Raw genomic sequence first — 16,769 nt, 5'->3', positions numbered from 1 at the left:
TAGGGTGGCTACAGAAAGTTGATAAGGAAGGAGCTATCAAGGAACTATCAAGGTGTGCCACAGTGATTAGGGTGATCAACGTTCTTCTACAGAACCTGGTTTTAGTCCCAGTGACAATCTGTCTTAAATGTCCTTAACTAAACTAGAAACTCTGGATGCTGCTGCTCTGTTGCTGACCCAGCATCTGCAATGTGTCTAGACAGGGAAAGGCTGCAAAATTATCATTTAAATGAATTTGTACCCATATTTAAAGTTTAAGGTAGAGTGAGAATGATTTGAAGAAACTCTTTACAGATTTCATGTTTATGATGTTAAAAGAAAACGTGTATGTATAAATTTCATTTTTTGGTATCAGGCTGATAACCTGATCTCCACAATTTACTGCCAGTCAAGACAAGACGAGTAATCAAAGAGCCAATCCATAGCTACAGAATACTGTAGCTATTTTTCAGAGTACAATTTGGAAAAATACAACTACCGAGAAGAAATAATTGTATAAAATAGTCTCTGGATCTGAATTCATAAGTAAAGAATTTCAGTACTTTATTGTTTAATGATGATTCATAAAAAACTTCAATACCCCACCCCCAACACACATATTTCATTAAATCCACTGTTAAATAATTTCATCTCCAAAAGAGATATGCAAAAAGTCAAAGAAGTACTTTTGCAAAGAAACTGTAAATATAAAATACGGGTTTATTCAGGTCAACTGCTAATCAAAGGCTACTAATGTGTCCTTTCTGTTCCGTGCAATAAACCAGCCTCTGAGGACACACTTCAATTAACATCTTCTCTTCAAGAAGTCTGGAGAGCTTTCCTCTATTGTGGTTGAGGCATTGACTGCAGGAGACATAGCATTATGGTGTCTCGCCTGCTTCTTAGAGGAGTGGTAATCTTTTGGAGGCCAGATAAAGCAGCTGAAAACTGCCACACACACACACACACACACACACACACACACACACACACACACACACACGGGCGTTTTAATTACCTTTCAAATGCTGGCGCATTTGCCTCAAATCCTCTTGAAAGTTTGACACGATGAGAGCCAACCTGCAGAGTAGAGACAGCAAGAAAAGACACAAAAGACAGAAGTCACAGTGTCCTTAACTTAAAATCAAATCCTTTAAAAGACAGTTGTCCAAACACACACGATGCAGATGACCAGAAAACCTGGTGGTGAAGAATTAGGTTGGGATTGAAATTTTGGATAACATCGGAAACAAGACCTTTATACCGTAGTGGCAAAAACATGAATGGCATAGGACAACAGCGACACAGGGGCAGCATAGGGAAATTTGTTCATACAGAGACAGACACCGAGCAGCTGAGAAATCCTGTTGCCTGTCATCTCTCAAACACCTTTAATGGAACTTTTAATAGAAGTTTTCCATTGCCTTTCTGCTTGCTTTTTGTCTCACTAACGCTCATACACACTTCATTTTGAGAGTATACCGGTGCTGGCTGAATCACGAGAAACACCAAAGAGCCTTACAGAGAAGCAAAGTCAGGCATGGCTGCACCTTGACAGGCCTAGCAGGACCCCTTTGCAGTGGCTGTAAAACGGAAATCTACTCCCTTTGCACTGCAGGTCCTTACTTGTTCCCTTGTTGTTCCCTAGCCATTTGTGCCTGTGCACAAACTTTCCTGACATTTATTCATCTTCTTTTGCTTTTCAAATATCTGCTCTTCCTGTCTCTAATAGCTTGTCATCAACGGAAAAGAGGGAAAAAAAAAACAATAAAACATCATCATCCCTCCTGCATCATTCAGATTCTGCCTCCTCATTCTCTACTGATCACTCACTTCAGGTCACGAGCACCATACTCGCATTCTGGATCCAAACCAGTCAATCATTTTTACCACTGCGTTTTCTCTGGGGACATTATTGGGATCTCCAGTGTGCACTTTGCCTCTCACTGTGTCCTTGTGGGAATTTTCCTTCCTTCTGAGTCCAGTTTCTCCCTTTCTTTAACACCGTCTGCTAATATTTTCCTCTGCTTTATGTGTGCCAATTTTGGTTACGCGTGCGAATGGCAGGGCGAGACATTTTGCTCCATGCTGCGTCCATTTTGTCACTCCTTCCTCTCTCTACTGTTGTGCAGGTCTATGTTATGCATATTTAATAACTTCCTGAGATGGCATCTGAAAGGACTCAGGTTACAGCTGTACACCTCAGACCAAAATTTTACTCCAGCTCAACAGATAATACATGGAGTGTAACTGTTCAAATAACCCTTTGAACTCACTTTGATAGTCCTAAACTACTAAAAGCAATCTCCACAACATATTTCAATGTTACATATCTCATGCCATTTAATAGGTGTGTCCTTGAGTAAAGAAACTGTTACTTAACTATTAATGATAGATAACTAATAAATTAGGTGAGGAAATTCTATCTGTAATTGAATTATTAGACGGTTGAACGCACTTGTTCAGAAGGATTTCTTGATTTGATAAAGGCTCTTTCCCCAAAACAACTATTATAAAAAAACATATTACTAAGATTTTCATCTACCTAGGACTCTAACAACTTATTGATTAAGAGAGGGCAGTACAAGTCAGAGAATAATTCACAACTATTTCTAACATAAACTAACTGTAGCGAGATCAATAACTCTTCTTCTGGATAAACCGAAACTATCCATCCTGCTCAGGGAACGAATTACAGAGTATAGGCAGGAGAAAGGAAGCCTACTAAGCCACAATCGGTAGAGGGGACTAAGACCTAAAAGATGGCTTTATAAGCAGGAGGACTACAGTTATGTCTGAAAACAACCCCGAGCCCACGACCCTGTGTTTTGACCAAACCATAGACCTGAATAGGATAATATGTCTTGGCTCCTCTTGGCCCTCCAACAGAGTTAACAGCTCTGTCTTCCATATTATCAATCAACACTTATCCAGTTGCCTGGGGAATATCAGCTAAGTGAAAGAAAGGGAAGTGGTTAGGGAATGTTTTCAGACCAGGCTCTCACCTGACCAAAGATGTCTGGGAGCTGAGGAAAACAGAAAAATGCCCTTTACCAACCACTGTATCTATCATTAACCTCCCCCACGTCTGAACTAATCCACCAGTCTGTGCAATGTCAGGACAAGGGCAGGACAATCCCAGAGATCTTGTTTATGGTGTGCATGTAATAGGTGATTCTAGTTCCTGCTTTAAATCTCCAAAATAGCATTACCTGGACAGGTCCTGTGTACGGGACCTGGATAAAAATCAATAATGGGATTGCCTTGGTTTTCACCCCTGGCCTTTGGCATAGCACAGAGAACCCCCTATCTGCAGTATGAAAGCGCCAGCACCAGCAAGAGCCAAAAAAAAGAAAAGGTTATACCAGGTGGGGGTTCTCATCCAGCGCTTTAGGGTGCCGATTCTCATTCAGGTGCAACAAAACACCTTTAATGGACTTTTTCTGAACACAGTATGGACAAAATGTGTTAAAACTAGGATAAAGATATCCAGTGTAATTACAAGGAGACATTTAATTCTCTAAACACTGTCTTAAAGCTAGGGTAGACATGTTGGAGAACTAGCAAGAGAGAGCTAGACTTTGAACGTATTCAAACAAAAAAACACAACAGAACAGCCCCTTCCTTCAGGTCTCCTTCCAAAGCATCTTTTCATAGGTAATTAGTGGACCGGCAGAGTGTTCGGGGTAAGTAGGTAGGTGGATAGGTAGATAGGTAAGCCAACAAATAATTTCAGAATGAAACCTTACAGTCCTATGACAGCCACATTTTTGTGTCAAAGCATTTGATTTATTGATTGCTATCGGGATGTAAAGAGAATTTCAACAAATATAACAAAAAAAGATTCTGTATACCCTGGCTTTAACACACAAAATGCCAAATGAAAGGTTTTTTGTTTTGTTTTGCAAGAGCTCCAAAGATGAGGGCTTATGATTTTCATGTAATGAAAAACCTCACATTCACCATTCAATTGTGGCTGTACGTGATAGATTTAGTTTCCATTACCTGGATTCCTGGCTGTTCCCAGAAAAGAGGAATGGACCCACGGATCTGTATGAAGGATGAGACTTTGTCATCCAGAAAGATAACCTATACAAAACAAGAGGAAAGTTTGGTTAAGTTAATTTGCAATGTAACAGAACACACATGTAGTGATAAAAACACTGTATTGCAACAAATGTAAAGAAAAGAGAAAAAAAAACAGATTAAACACTTAATTTCAAAACAGACCCAATCGACCACCCAAACAACAAAACAAACTATGGAAATTAAAAGTAATACAGCCTTATTAAAACTATAGCAAACTAACATAATTTAAAATCATCTATGACTGTAAAATGTAGAGAGGGAAACGACTCTAAACAATACTAGCATGTGTGTCTGTGGCCGCTTTGTCAGGACACAAAGGAAACGTAAAGGAGAAATCAGAACGACACATGCACATTTGTGAGGCCCAAATCATTCAGCATCACCAAAAGCTGTCAACACTACAGGGCCAAAATAATCAGAACACCTGACAATACCATATTATCCAACACAAAAACTTTGCAATTACCACAATACATCTGAAGCTTGTAATGTTCAATTTCTATTCAGACTTTAATGTTGACTGACCTCTATGGTCATTTTTGAGGCAGCAAATACGTGTGGATGCATTGCATTACATTGCATTGTAACTCTAGTAGTTCCATTTATTCTGTCCAACCTACAGCTTTGTGTTTGTTTCCTGAAACAGGAAAAAAGGAACTATAAAAAAGGGAAATTGCTAATTGAGTCATTTTCTGAAACAGTTAGTTGAAAAGTAAGCTTGCAAATTCATAGTCATGTGTTTTCTGTCAATGTGTGGACTGAAATAAAAGCGTGCAACAGATTTGCTCCTGAACAGTCAATAGATAACCAGTGTTTAAATAGACTGTATTAATCAAGGTCACGTGACTCTAAACACAAATGTGTCCATGATACATGTTGAAACCACTTAGACTATTCCACCTATTATTTATTAACTGAGTCAGTATTCCATACACATGACTCCTCTGTCAAGGCAGTTGGCTGACCACCAGGAGTCTAGGTTCTGCTCGAGGATACTGTCTATTAAAAGCGAGTTTTTCCTCGCCACTGTCACCAAGTGCTTGCTCATGGTGGGAATTATTGGGTCTCTGTAAATAATATTATTTATGTAAGGTCTAGACCTGCTAAATATGACAACTGCTCTGAGATAACCTTTTATTGATTTGGCAATATGCAATTGAAGTGAAGCTGAACAGGCCACAATATGCACAAAGAATACTAACATCACAGCTTTAAAGCTTTCAACAGTACAGTGGTACCAGCAAGGATGCCCACTCTCCCCCTCATTATCCCCAATTTTCACTAAACCCCAGCAGCCGCCATTCGTCAACATGTCAATATGACCGGTCTCCAAACTGCTAACACACAACATAAAATTAGTCTTTACGCAGATGACATAGTGCACTTCCTCCAAAACCCTTCAATATCATTGCAAGACACCATCTTATAGAGCTGTGTTTCAAGCTACTCTATTGACTGGACTAAACCAATCATCCTCCCTCTCAGCATAAATAGCTGGGAGCAGCAACCCATACACCACTTTATATTATATTTAGGTATCAACATTTCCCCCAAACATGCCAGAGTTGTTTAATCTGAAACTCACCCAATTACACTGAACAATAAATGATGACCTTTCAACATTGGACAATGCTACCAATATCCATCATGGGCAGAACAGCAACAATAAAAATGACAACACACCTAAAAACAAATGATCTGTTTTCAATTAGTCCTATCCCTATTCAGCCATTAGTTCCAGATTTTCTCAACAACAGATCTCCAAAAAAAACTCCCATCTAAGAAAAACAAAAAACTGATATCCAAATCTGACAACAATATCTGTAACACCAGTAAATTGGCAACAAGACCTATTCATCAATCCCACTGCCGACTCCTGTCTCCTGAATAACTAACATTTACACGTAGCTCATACAGTACAAGGTAATCCACAGAGTGCACCTCACTTGGCAAAAAATGTTTAAAATGGGATTCGCACACTGAAAACTGACTGCACACAATTCATCCGTGACTCCTACTTCCACACTACTTGGCACTGCACTCCCATTTCCTCTGTATGATGATGTATATGTATATGATGATGATTACTGTCAATGTCAAACTATTTTGCTTTCCCGTCTCAATGCCACACGTCCACCATTGTTTAACTCTGTCTCACTTCTTTTATTGTTTTGTTATATTGCACCAATGAAGAAAAGAGTAAACAAGCAAAAACAAATTGGCTAAAGCTTTTCAGTGTCTGGCAGAATATGTCACTGCCTCCCGCTGGGCTTGCTCTGTCAGGCACCTGACAACAGAACTTACATGCCTATAGCTTATAGAAACTGATGCAACTGATGATCACCAGCTTTTATCAAATTACCTCATCATAAGAAGAGAGATTTAAGAAAACTGTCAAAGGTCTGAGTCACCTGTTCAGTCTCCACAAAGTTGGCCACCTGACCATCGTCATTTGTTCCTCGGACATTGAATCGCGTGCCAGCTCGCTCTGAGCTGAGGCGGGAGAAGATGCAGGCCTTGGCCTGTTTGTGCCCTGCATAGATAGTCCTGATCTCAACACCACCACACATCAGCCTCAACAGCCAGTCGTCACAGTTTACTCCATAGTGTTTCAGGTGCAGGTGCAGAGATTGGTTCCTATTGGTTCATAAAAGACAGACACAATAGTAAACACACAGACAAATTCAGTGCAAACAGTGAATTCTCACACCTTAGCAGTAAATCACACAGACCCCATTATAACACATTCAGAAAAAAGTATTTTACCACAACGTCTACAGTGCAGATTTCATAACACTTATGTACAGTTCATCTACTACTACAGAGATTTTAAAAGCCAAACACCTGCCTTCTAGTCTCCTTATAACCTTGGAAGTAATCATTTCATGGTCTTACCAAAAGAAGCGGTTATCTGTAGTGTCTTCTAGAATCCTGCGATGTGCATTGAGACTCAAGTCCATGCTGACTCCAGAGGCAGACCAGGCAAAGTAGAAGTGTCCTGAGTTCAGGACTTTTCGCACCTCAGCGATGCGGTCCTCATCTGCTGGATCATTCTTCAGTGATATAAAGTCTGTCTGTGTGACCCTGAAAACCTCTGAATCCTGTACCTTCCCCACAGAGCTGCATCCTGTCACAACCACCAGACTGTGAAGCATGGAGTCACCTGCAGAAGTAAGGTGGAGTATGGCAAAAAGAAAGGGACACACATTATACATGGTGGATTGTAAAAAGGAAAAGGTTGGAACCAAGCAGTATGTCGACAGATATGAAGCATTTCATTAAGACAATATTTAAAAAATAACTATTTAGAGACTGCACAAGAAATGGTTAATTAAACTTTGGTGCAGCTTTATAGGAAATCACCAGCCAAGTCAAATCTCAGCCATCTATAAGACTGAGCTTTAATCTTTTACACTGTGTTTTCCTTGTTGTGATAACAAGAGCCTTCAAGGTCATGTAGAGGACAGCACAAAGCAGCTTATAAGTAAGCAGCACCAGGACTACAAACCAGAGAGCCTTCACAGTCACACAAGAACCTGGGGGTCACAATCTGGACTGGACCCAGGACATTTCTGCAACAAGAAGCAATAAATAAAGAAGATGTTTCTATAGCTTACCCAGGTTTAGGCGGAGGACGCCCAGGATTCCATAGGCATCAACAATCTTGGTGTATGTGTTTTTAATGGCATCCTTCTCTGCTGCCGCTAGATACAAACAAAAGCAAATTAATGTAAAGAAAACATTAGTAGTACTCTCCCTTAAACCTAAAGTTAAATGTAGCCTGTGACTTAATCATAGCACAGATACAGTCAATCATATGTCTCTTATAGCTTTATTTCCCCTTTACCATCCTTATTTGGGGCAAGAGTTTAACAAGTATTTCAATAATCTCTCATTACAGTGCAATCAAACAAGGTGCCTTACACAGAACGGCAACAGCCCCAGATTCAAACATGAGGCATTCTTCCCTGGTCCTGGTTTCCACTATGACACTGTAGGGTGGTGGGTCCAGCTTGTGGTAGATGCGATATCCCTTGCTGAAGGCCATTGCTGATCCGAGATGAAAAAACCTATATTATGACCTGGAAACCAAAAAGAATGAATGACAGAAGATCAGATAAGAGGCATTCCCAGTCAGACACAACATCTGCAATTTAATTGTTACTAGAGAACAGCATGATCTAATTATTTTTGATGGAGAGATGACATGATCAGATATTACAGCTCTTGCTTTTTAGGATGCTTGGATCAAAAATTTAGTTATAAAATGATGTATTGCATACGTTGTGACTGAACCAAAGAAATGCGTTACAAAAACTAAATGTTGTTACTTGTACACCACTCTGCTTGCGGGTAATACAATAGTAGGGTTTCATTTTTCTTAATTTCTAATGAATCGCCTAACGTTTCCAATTAAGGAAATGTCATTATTATGCAATAACGTTACAAATTGCGAGATGATCAGAATGACGAGAAAACTTTCATTGTCACTGTCAATTACGGACATATACATTACGAGCCCACTCACATATGAAAAATTAATCTTATTTTTAACTGAATATCGCAGGTAGGCCGGGGGACTCATATATCATCCATCCTGACACGGACAGTCACGACTTTGTAGAGCAACTGCAGCAGGCGAAGCTAACGCTAACACGCCAGCTAATAGCCGCTAGACTGACAAACAAACTAAGAAAACGAGAGACATAAAATGATAAAGCGAAACCAACTTGCTATCTTTCACCTATCTAACGCTAGCTGGCAACGTTAGCTAAGTGAGCTAAATTAATCACAGGAATAGCTATGGTTAGCTGACGATATTTTGATGATGGTATACGGTCATTTTACTACCTGAACGTCCGGGATAACAAGAAGACAGTTACTAATGCATTAATTTGAGCGACTCGGCCATGTAAATCATATACATCTGTGCAAGCATGTACATTTCAGCTTTAGCTTACAATTGTATGTTCGATTTCAATCACACAGAGGAAGTGCTACGGATTTCACCTTACCGTTTCCCCCGCCGGGCTGTTACTCCGCTGTCACAACAAAATCCTTCCCGGTGTGTTGGCAAAATGGTACATTCCGACGCAAAGCACGCCTACCTCACGTTACCGTAATACGTAGTGAAATGGTAGCGTGCGCTTTTCTACAAGGGCAACAGAAGCATTTTTTTTGGTACATAAATAACAAAAAATTGCAAGCTAAATCCATTAGAAGTCCCTTAGAGGTAAATCAAACACGTTAGGTTAATATACATTAAAAAGCATTTTACAGTCACAAATTGTTATCGTCCACTTTAAATTATGACTGACAGCTCCTCTGTCGAATAAACGAAGCCTTGGTGGACTGCTGTCCAATCGTACATGGCGACGGGCAGGACTTGGGTGTTTCATAACAACGCCGTGCACTTCAGTATAAAATGAGCTCTGATCGACCTCGTAAACAGAATGTTTGCCGGGTTCAATGGATTGAAACTTGATCAAAGCGACTTTCTGAAAGGTATGTGTTAGACTGTATGTCCTTGTCAACACCCTATATAAGAAAATAAGGTATTGGTTAAGCTGTTATTATCTTACATTGTGTGTTGCCTAAATTACATATCGACCTAGCCCAGATCAACAGCATTCTGTATTTAAGGCAACAAACAAACATTAAAGTTACATGGTTATAATGCTTTGCAAACTCTGCTGGTATGCTTCTCTTAGTTTAAAACGGCAAAACACATCAGCAATGGTAAATGAAGTTAGCAGCAAAATCATTGGGATTCAGCAGATAAAGCTAACTGAACTATACAATAGACATGTGCTTAAAAAGGTAGAATCCATCATGTCTGATAGTTCTCACCCCCTGCGTGCAGAATTTAAGATACTGCCTTCTGGTTCCTGCTTCGGTCAACCACAGGCCAAAACAAATCGATATAAATTCTCCTCCGTTCCCTCTGCTATCTCTCTGCTTAACTCTGTAAAGAATAGGTAACGTCTGCACATAAGGCTCACTTGAACTTAAACTTTTAATGTTGTGGTATTCATCTACCCATTGGTCTGACCCTGTATTTTTAATCGATGTTGTCGTCTTTGTTATGTACTGGGTGTCAACTTCTTTGCTACTGCAGCAAAACTAATCGCCCCTTGGGGACAAATAAAGGACTTGAACTCTCTTATGGAGGATCCTCAAAAGGCAAAAACAAATACACAAATATTATCTGCACTTCCACGAGGTAGAAAATTTTGTGCTTTTTAAAGAGGAACTGTGTTTTTTCGTGTGTTTACCCTGCATACTGTACCTGACCATCTAAGTGAAGTGTTGAAGGTTGCAACTTGCTACAACAGAATGGTCTTTATCGAGCTGTTTAATATTCTAAATTAGTTACATTTAGTGTAAAACAAAAATGACAGTGCCTTACTTAAGCACTGTCATATTTTAAAAACCCAGCTTCAGTTAACCTGTCTTTTCACCCTTTCTTCTGTGTTTTCAGGGAGTCTTGCTGACCTTCAAAATGAAGGGTCTTTTCCTCGTGGAGCCGGTGGTTGCCCTGTACGCTTTCTCCAGTTTTCTCATCTATCCTCTTGTTCAGCAATATGTGTACCGGAGGCTCTGGCAGCAGGTGACAAACACCACCTACCCCATCTCTGACAACACCTCCAGATGTGCAGCAAACAGCAGCAGCAACTATTCAAGCTACCATGAGGTAAGTCACTAATCACTGGATGTAAGAGAGCATGCGTTTAAGCAACTCAAGGCAAAGGAGTATTCCCAATTACAAATATTTGGAGCATGTTTCATTATATTTTTCCTTCCACTTAAAACACAACATTTACAGTCTAAGAACGACTGACATTTTGTAATAACATTTATAATGTCAATAATTTTTTTTAGACTTTAGAGACAGGCCTGCCTTCTATATTGTTATGCATGTGACGATGACTGAAATCATTGTGTCATGGTCTCTGTGTGTTTATGAAAAGAAATGTCTTACTGACAGCAAAAAGTCAGGCTTCCGTAAATAAACTGCAGCTCAATCTATTCTTCCACAACTACAGTTTGGATATCGCAACTATCCGCGGCTGTGTTCAACCTGACACAGCATACATTCACAACCCTTTCAGATCCCCTCTTGCGACACAGCTCACGTAAAAAGAACTGATTCAGTTCCTGCGCTATAAGGTGATATGCAAGGGAGACATGAGACTAAAGTTTACTGCTCTGAACTCATACAGACATACTGTAGTAGCAACACTTTTGCAAAAGAGTGATAATCTTATTAAATCACTTATCCTTTCAGAGCACATAATCACTTTTCAATTCACAACAATTGAGTCTGCAGTACACCAGGGCTTACTGAAGGATTTAGAAGAAATGGTCTTCAGCAAAAGGTATTAGTACCGTTTTTTTTTTTTTTGTTTTTTTTATTTTTTTTTATGGTCATGTACCTGTAGCAGAAGAATAAAACGGAACAAGGAAGTGAGAGAAAACGCACTGATCTGGAAATGCCTGTTTTTGTCTGAGATTAGCCACTCCTGCACCTGTTGTTCACTTTGTTCCTTTGGCCCTGAATAAGAAAACCTGCACTGCTTTCATGACATTAGATTGCCACTATCTCTGTTTAAATTATGTCATGTGTAGGATTGTTGCCAGCATGTGAGTAGTTATTTTGCATTCTGAGGCCTGCTATCACAGTTGAATGTGGACAATCAAGTGTTAGTCCATACATTTTTACGCTTAACTATGCTCTCTCTTTCTGTGTTTCCAGGAGGTACAGAGGCAGGCATCTATTTTCTTCCTTTACACAGACCTCTTCTCCACAATCCCCTCTTTGGTTGTCACACTCTTGCTTGTGGCCTATAGTGACAAGGGAGGACGAAAGATCACAATCATAATGCCTTTGATTGGCACGCTGATCTACACCTCGGCCTTCCTGACAGTGTCCTTCTTTGAGCTCAACATTTACTTGCTCATTGGCTCCTCAATTCTCACTTCTCTGTTTGGCGGCTTGGGTACATTTCTGGGGGGCTGTTTTGCCTATATAGCAGACTTGTGTGAGGATGGTCGTGAGAAGACACTGCGCATGGCTGGACTGGACATGATGATTGGCCTGTTGTCTGGGGTTGCCTCAATATCAACCGGCTACTTTCTGAGAGCTGCAGGCTTTAACTGGCCTTTCCTAACATCTGCGTTATGCCAGTGTTTGATCCTAATCTATGCCATTTTCATCCTAGAAGAGACTGTAAAGAAGGTTCCCACTAATGCCATTATTCTAGATGGGTCTCCTCAGCGCTCAGCCTTGAAACAAATGATCCACAGGGTCTACCAGATGTTTGCAGGGGCCAGCCGCAAATACACAACTGTCTTGATCCTTTTGATGCTCATCTTCACCAGCTTCTCCTTTGCATATGTGGGTGGGATCACCTTGATCACACTATATGAGCTTAATGAGCCACTGTGCTGGACTGAGATTTTGATTGGTTACGGCTCAGCACTGTCCACCACTGTGTTCCTGGTCAGTTTTGTGGGAGTTTCAGCATTCACGTACTGTGGTGTGCCGCAGTTGGTCATTGTCCTGATGGGGATCCTGTCCGTCGTATCAGGCATGGTCCTGCTGGCGTTTGCTAAGACCACTTTACTGATGTTCATAGGTGAGGAAAAACGTCTATAACAACTGTGCTGCTGAATGACTAAACCTTGCCTGTTAGCTGTTTACAAGGTTAACCATGTGCTGGAACTGAATTATTACCTGTACCTGCTTTTATTTTAGCTTGCCCTGTTTTCAGAGAAGTAATGTATAATTTAGTTTCACTTTAACTGTAGGTTAGATATTGGAAATTGTTATATTATGTACTGGAGTTTTGACCTTTTAGCCTTGTTTAATAACTGACTAATAATAACCAACACAAATGAAGCAATGTAAATATCTGTTTATGTAGCCCTTTTCCAAAATATTACAAGCAGCTCAAAGTGCTGTATTTAAAATAAATGGCTGTAAAAAAAGACATGTCAGATCATATTATAAATAAGAGATAATTTGGATATGTTATCACTTCATAGTTTATTTAAATTATCATGTTGCCATTATCCAAATTAAATTACTTTCATAAGGTTTTGCACATGTTTGGAAACATAACCTTAAACAACTGTGAAATATGGATTTACTCTAATTATGTTGTATATATTTTACAATTTGGAGTGGCTACATTATAGTGCATTGCATGCAATATGACATATAATATAATGTCTGTCTGTTATTTGTTTACCACAGTGAGGGTGCCAATGCTTCTGTCCATCATGCCATTCCCTGTTCTACGCTCCATGATGTCAAAGATCATCTCAAAGTCTGAGCAGGGTGAGTGAGTTTAAGGCTTTAGAGGAGCCACAAAACCATGTCTGTGTTTGAGTCCACTGAAGACTTGCCTGTCACAGCAAACTGAAAACAAAGCACTCCAAGTTTCTCTACCTTAGAGTGAAGGGGAATCATTGAACTAAACTGTTTGTTTTTAGCTATCTTGTCAGTGACCCTGCCATATCTTAGTAGTTGTTCTGTTCTATTCTTTCCTGGATGTGTTTTTGCAGGAGCCCTGTTTGCCTGTCTTTCCTTTCTGGAGAGTTTAAATAACAATGTATCAAGCGCAGTCTTCAGCAGTGTTTATGCTGCTACGGTGGCATGGTACCCTGGGTTCATCTTCCTGTTGTCTGCAGGACTCTGTGTCATCCCTTTGTTTCTCCTAGGGTAAGTTCATCCTGTCACCAGTGTAGATAACACAACATTAAATGACCACATTGCTTTTGCATGTTTTATTACAAATGCTATTAAAGCATACAATCACAAATTTCAACAACTAATTTCCTGTTGTACCTACCAGGCTCTCTTGGCCTCATTCACTTTAGTATGCCATAGATATTAAAATGTCACAGCTTGAATTGTGCTTGAGATGGGTCATCCATCAGTGTTTTTGTTTTTTTTGTCCAGGTTATGTTTTAACACGTTGCAAGCAGGAACCATTCTCCATTTTCAAAACTCTTCTCATGCATTGTGTCCTTTTTTTGCATTAATGATGAATAATTACTTGACCAACACATACAAATACAGTCAGTCTGTTTGTCTTGGTAAAGAGAGATGGAGAACTATTTAATTTAAGCAGAGAGTATTCTACCCAAGGTATTTTTTTTTATTTATTTATTTTTTGTTCTTTCTACAATAAAAACGGAGCAGTTTGTCGTAGATATGCTTCAGGTGTAGAGCTGTACTCTGTGGCTAGAGTTACATGACAAACTTTTTTCTGCTGAGTCACTACTTGCCAGTTTGGCTTAACTAGAAAAGAGAAATGCTGTGCTTTAGTTGGGGCTGTCAGCAAACAAGAAAACTCAGTTCCTCATTCCTGCATTTATCATCTGAGTTGGCAAAGTAGTGCTGCTGGCTCCGGTGTAGTGTGAAACAAAACCCCTTAAGTGAACCCACCTGTCACATGTACTGCTTCTTCTGTTACATAGTTGGGTAGTTATAGAATAACAAAGCCACTGGTTCAGCAATCTTAATTGAAACCTGTATGTTGCAGCCATTTTTAACATCACTATCCCATTTAATACAGGAAAAAAACAGCACATGTCTTGCTTGCATGTTCCAATTGGGTGTTAGGTCTCGTTGAAACATTGGAATTTTGATAGGTTAAAGTGTTTGGTGGAAATGTCTCTAACTCGGGCAAGCCGGGGCAGGTGTGTAGAGGAAAAAATGTAGAGGAGGCAACTGCCCATTTTAGTTGGAATAGTATAGAGACAGTAATGTATCCCATGTTTGCCTGCTTCTCTTATGCCTGTTATTCCACATTTCAGGGTGGTGGGTCTGATAGGAGTGGATGTTGCCGAAGAGGCAAAACGGGCAGAGCCTGACGTCTCAGGGGAGGAGGATTCTTTTGAAGATCAGAACGACACCAGTCCTCTTAGCAGAGCCACATAGACTGCAGAAATCTCACCAGCACTTAATAAATACAATATATAGCCATTTATTCTGATACCTTTCCAAAAGTACCTCAGTGACTCTTATGTCTTACTCTTGCTGTGGTTGTTTGCACTGTTTAACTTGAATATTATGGGGGGGGGGGGCACCTGGAGTTGTGTATGTTCTGAAACAGTGATTAAGAACACTGTTGAATTAAATAAATGTCAATGTGGTAACATAAATAGGATATAAAGCATTTCAGTGAAGACATGTTAAGTGACATACATGCATCAAATATAACAGGTCTTTAATTAGGAATCGTGTGTTAGCATTTTCAGACATTATTTATACCTCAAAATGGCCTGACATTACTGCTACACATTGAAAAAGAACTTCACTTTTCATATAGTTTTACAGTGCGATATGATTTGCCATGTGACTTGTCTCTTTGTCTCTCCTTTTTAGTGCAATATTAGTTAATGTCTTTACAGCTCCACTGGCAACTGTTTCTAAGAGGAAACTTAATTCAACACACCAACTATGCAATGTCACACAAATCTTGTTTACTATTTACCGTTTTATCTTTCAAACAAGTCTACAATTAGTTAATAAAATGCTAATGATAAAATCTGGAACCCAAATTAAATGAGCAAATATTGTAGCATACTGTACATGTGAATGTCTAAAAAAGGTCAAACCCTGAAGCATGTATCCCCCAGAGCGAGGTTGGGAATTTTAAAAGGAACCAGTCAGTGCTTTTATGCTGTTTTTATGACGCTTTTATTAAAGTTGTCCTCTAACATTAATGTTAGGCGATTGGTATGATAAGGAAGGAAAAGAGCCTTATGATGGCAAAAGCTTTTCAAGTTCAAATGACAAAAAGATAACAATTAAATGTTTAAAGTTAATTAAAGGTTTTTGATGGAAAAATGGTGGGTGGTTTATAAAGTGTGACCAGAATATGTTATTTTTATGTGTCTACCCTTTACTCTGCTACAACTATTAAATTAAAACAGGCAATGACATAGTTTTTTTATTTTATTTTTAGTAACCACTATTTTGTTTTGTGAATCAATTCCAAATGTATCATACAAATATAATTGGACACACATACACAAATATAGTTTTGTGTTTTGTTTATTTTCTTTCTTTTGAAGTTTATCTCAAAAGTGCAAATATTCAAACAATTAAAATGTTTTTCACGTGTGGTATCTATTATCAATTTCCTTAATGTGTATGTTTATGTCTTTGTGTACAATTTAAAAATAAATAAACAAAACAGCAAGGAAGTGGTTGTCTGTGAGAATCTACTGAGGTCCTCTGACACTGTTTCAAAGAACAGTAGAGAAAGACTCTTAACATTAAATTTGTATGGACAAGACTTCCTTTTGTTTGCTAAAACCACCACTAATGGAGATTTATGTGTTGTGTCTTAAACAACGATAATGTGATTAAATATTGGCAAGGATTAGGTGCAAGCACTTGCAAGAATTTGGTGTTTTTGCAGCGATCTTGATGGAAGGCCTTCAACCTAATTAGACATCTGGTCAATAAAAATATGCAGACATTGTTATCATGTCTAATGTTAGGTGGTAAAGATGAAGAGAAAACATCTTCAGGAAATTAAAATAACAAATTAAACCATGGATCTTAACTGGAATCCTAAAATACTTGTCAACAATCCAAAGGGCAAAATACATCAAGAACAATCAGGTTCACAATCACAAATGTGAGAAAAAAGTATTCTCGGCTTAGCTGTAGACCTCTG

The 16,769-nt window shown here is 39.2% G+C and overlaps 2 protein-coding genes across 4 annotated transcripts in view; one reads left to right on the top strand and one right to left on the bottom strand.

Annotated features, from left to right (window-relative positions):
- synj1 (synaptojanin 1) overlaps nt 1–9,114 on the bottom strand; it is a 28,664-nt gene extending 19,550 nt beyond the window's left edge. The window contains exons 1-7 of one of the 3 annotated variants that reach the window (XM_046038941.1): nt 9,079–9,114; nt 7,993–8,150; nt 7,686–7,772; nt 6,964–7,231; nt 6,480–6,705; nt 3,985–4,068; nt 998–1,059 (exon numbers count right to left, since the gene is read on the bottom strand). In XM_046038941.1, coding sequence (XP_045894897.1) covers nt 998–1,059; nt 3,985–4,068; nt 6,480–6,705; nt 6,964–7,231; nt 7,686–7,772; nt 7,993–8,116 — 851 coding nt within the window. In that variant the 5' untranslated portion in view covers nt 8,117–8,150; nt 9,079–9,114. Of the gene's footprint in view, nt 1–997; nt 1,060–3,984; nt 4,069–6,479; nt 6,706–6,963; nt 7,232–7,685; nt 7,773–7,992; nt 8,151–9,029; nt 9,049–9,078 lie in introns of those variants that run through there. The other 2 variants (XM_046038940.1, XM_046038942.1) reach the window with 2 other exon arrangements.
- Nucleotides 9,115–9,422: 308 nt separating this feature from the next.
- slc46a3 (solute carrier family 46 member 3) lies at nt 9,423–15,087 on the top strand. Its single transcript, XM_046038939.1, has 6 exons — nt 9,423–9,573; nt 10,550–10,762; nt 11,825–12,707; nt 13,328–13,411; nt 13,639–13,795; nt 14,896–15,087. The coding sequence occupies exons 2-6, from the start codon at nt 10,571–10,573 to the stop codon at nt 15,017–15,019; spliced, it is 1,440 nt and encodes a 479-aa protein (XP_045894895.1). The 5' UTR covers nt 9,423–9,573; nt 10,550–10,570; the 3' UTR covers nt 15,020–15,087.
- The last annotated feature ends 1,682 nt before the right edge of the window (nt 15,088–16,769 follow it).

This window comes from Micropterus dolomieu, linkage group LG23 (genome assembly GCF_021292245.1).
Source record: "Micropterus dolomieu isolate WLL.071019.BEF.003 ecotype Adirondacks linkage group LG23, ASM2129224v1, whole genome shotgun sequence".
Lineage (NCBI taxonomy): Eukaryota > Metazoa > Chordata > Actinopteri > Centrarchiformes > Centrarchidae > Micropterus > Micropterus dolomieu.
The sequence above is the reverse complement of the archived record's forward strand: the minus strand, read 5'-3'. Positions and strand labels throughout refer to the sequence as shown.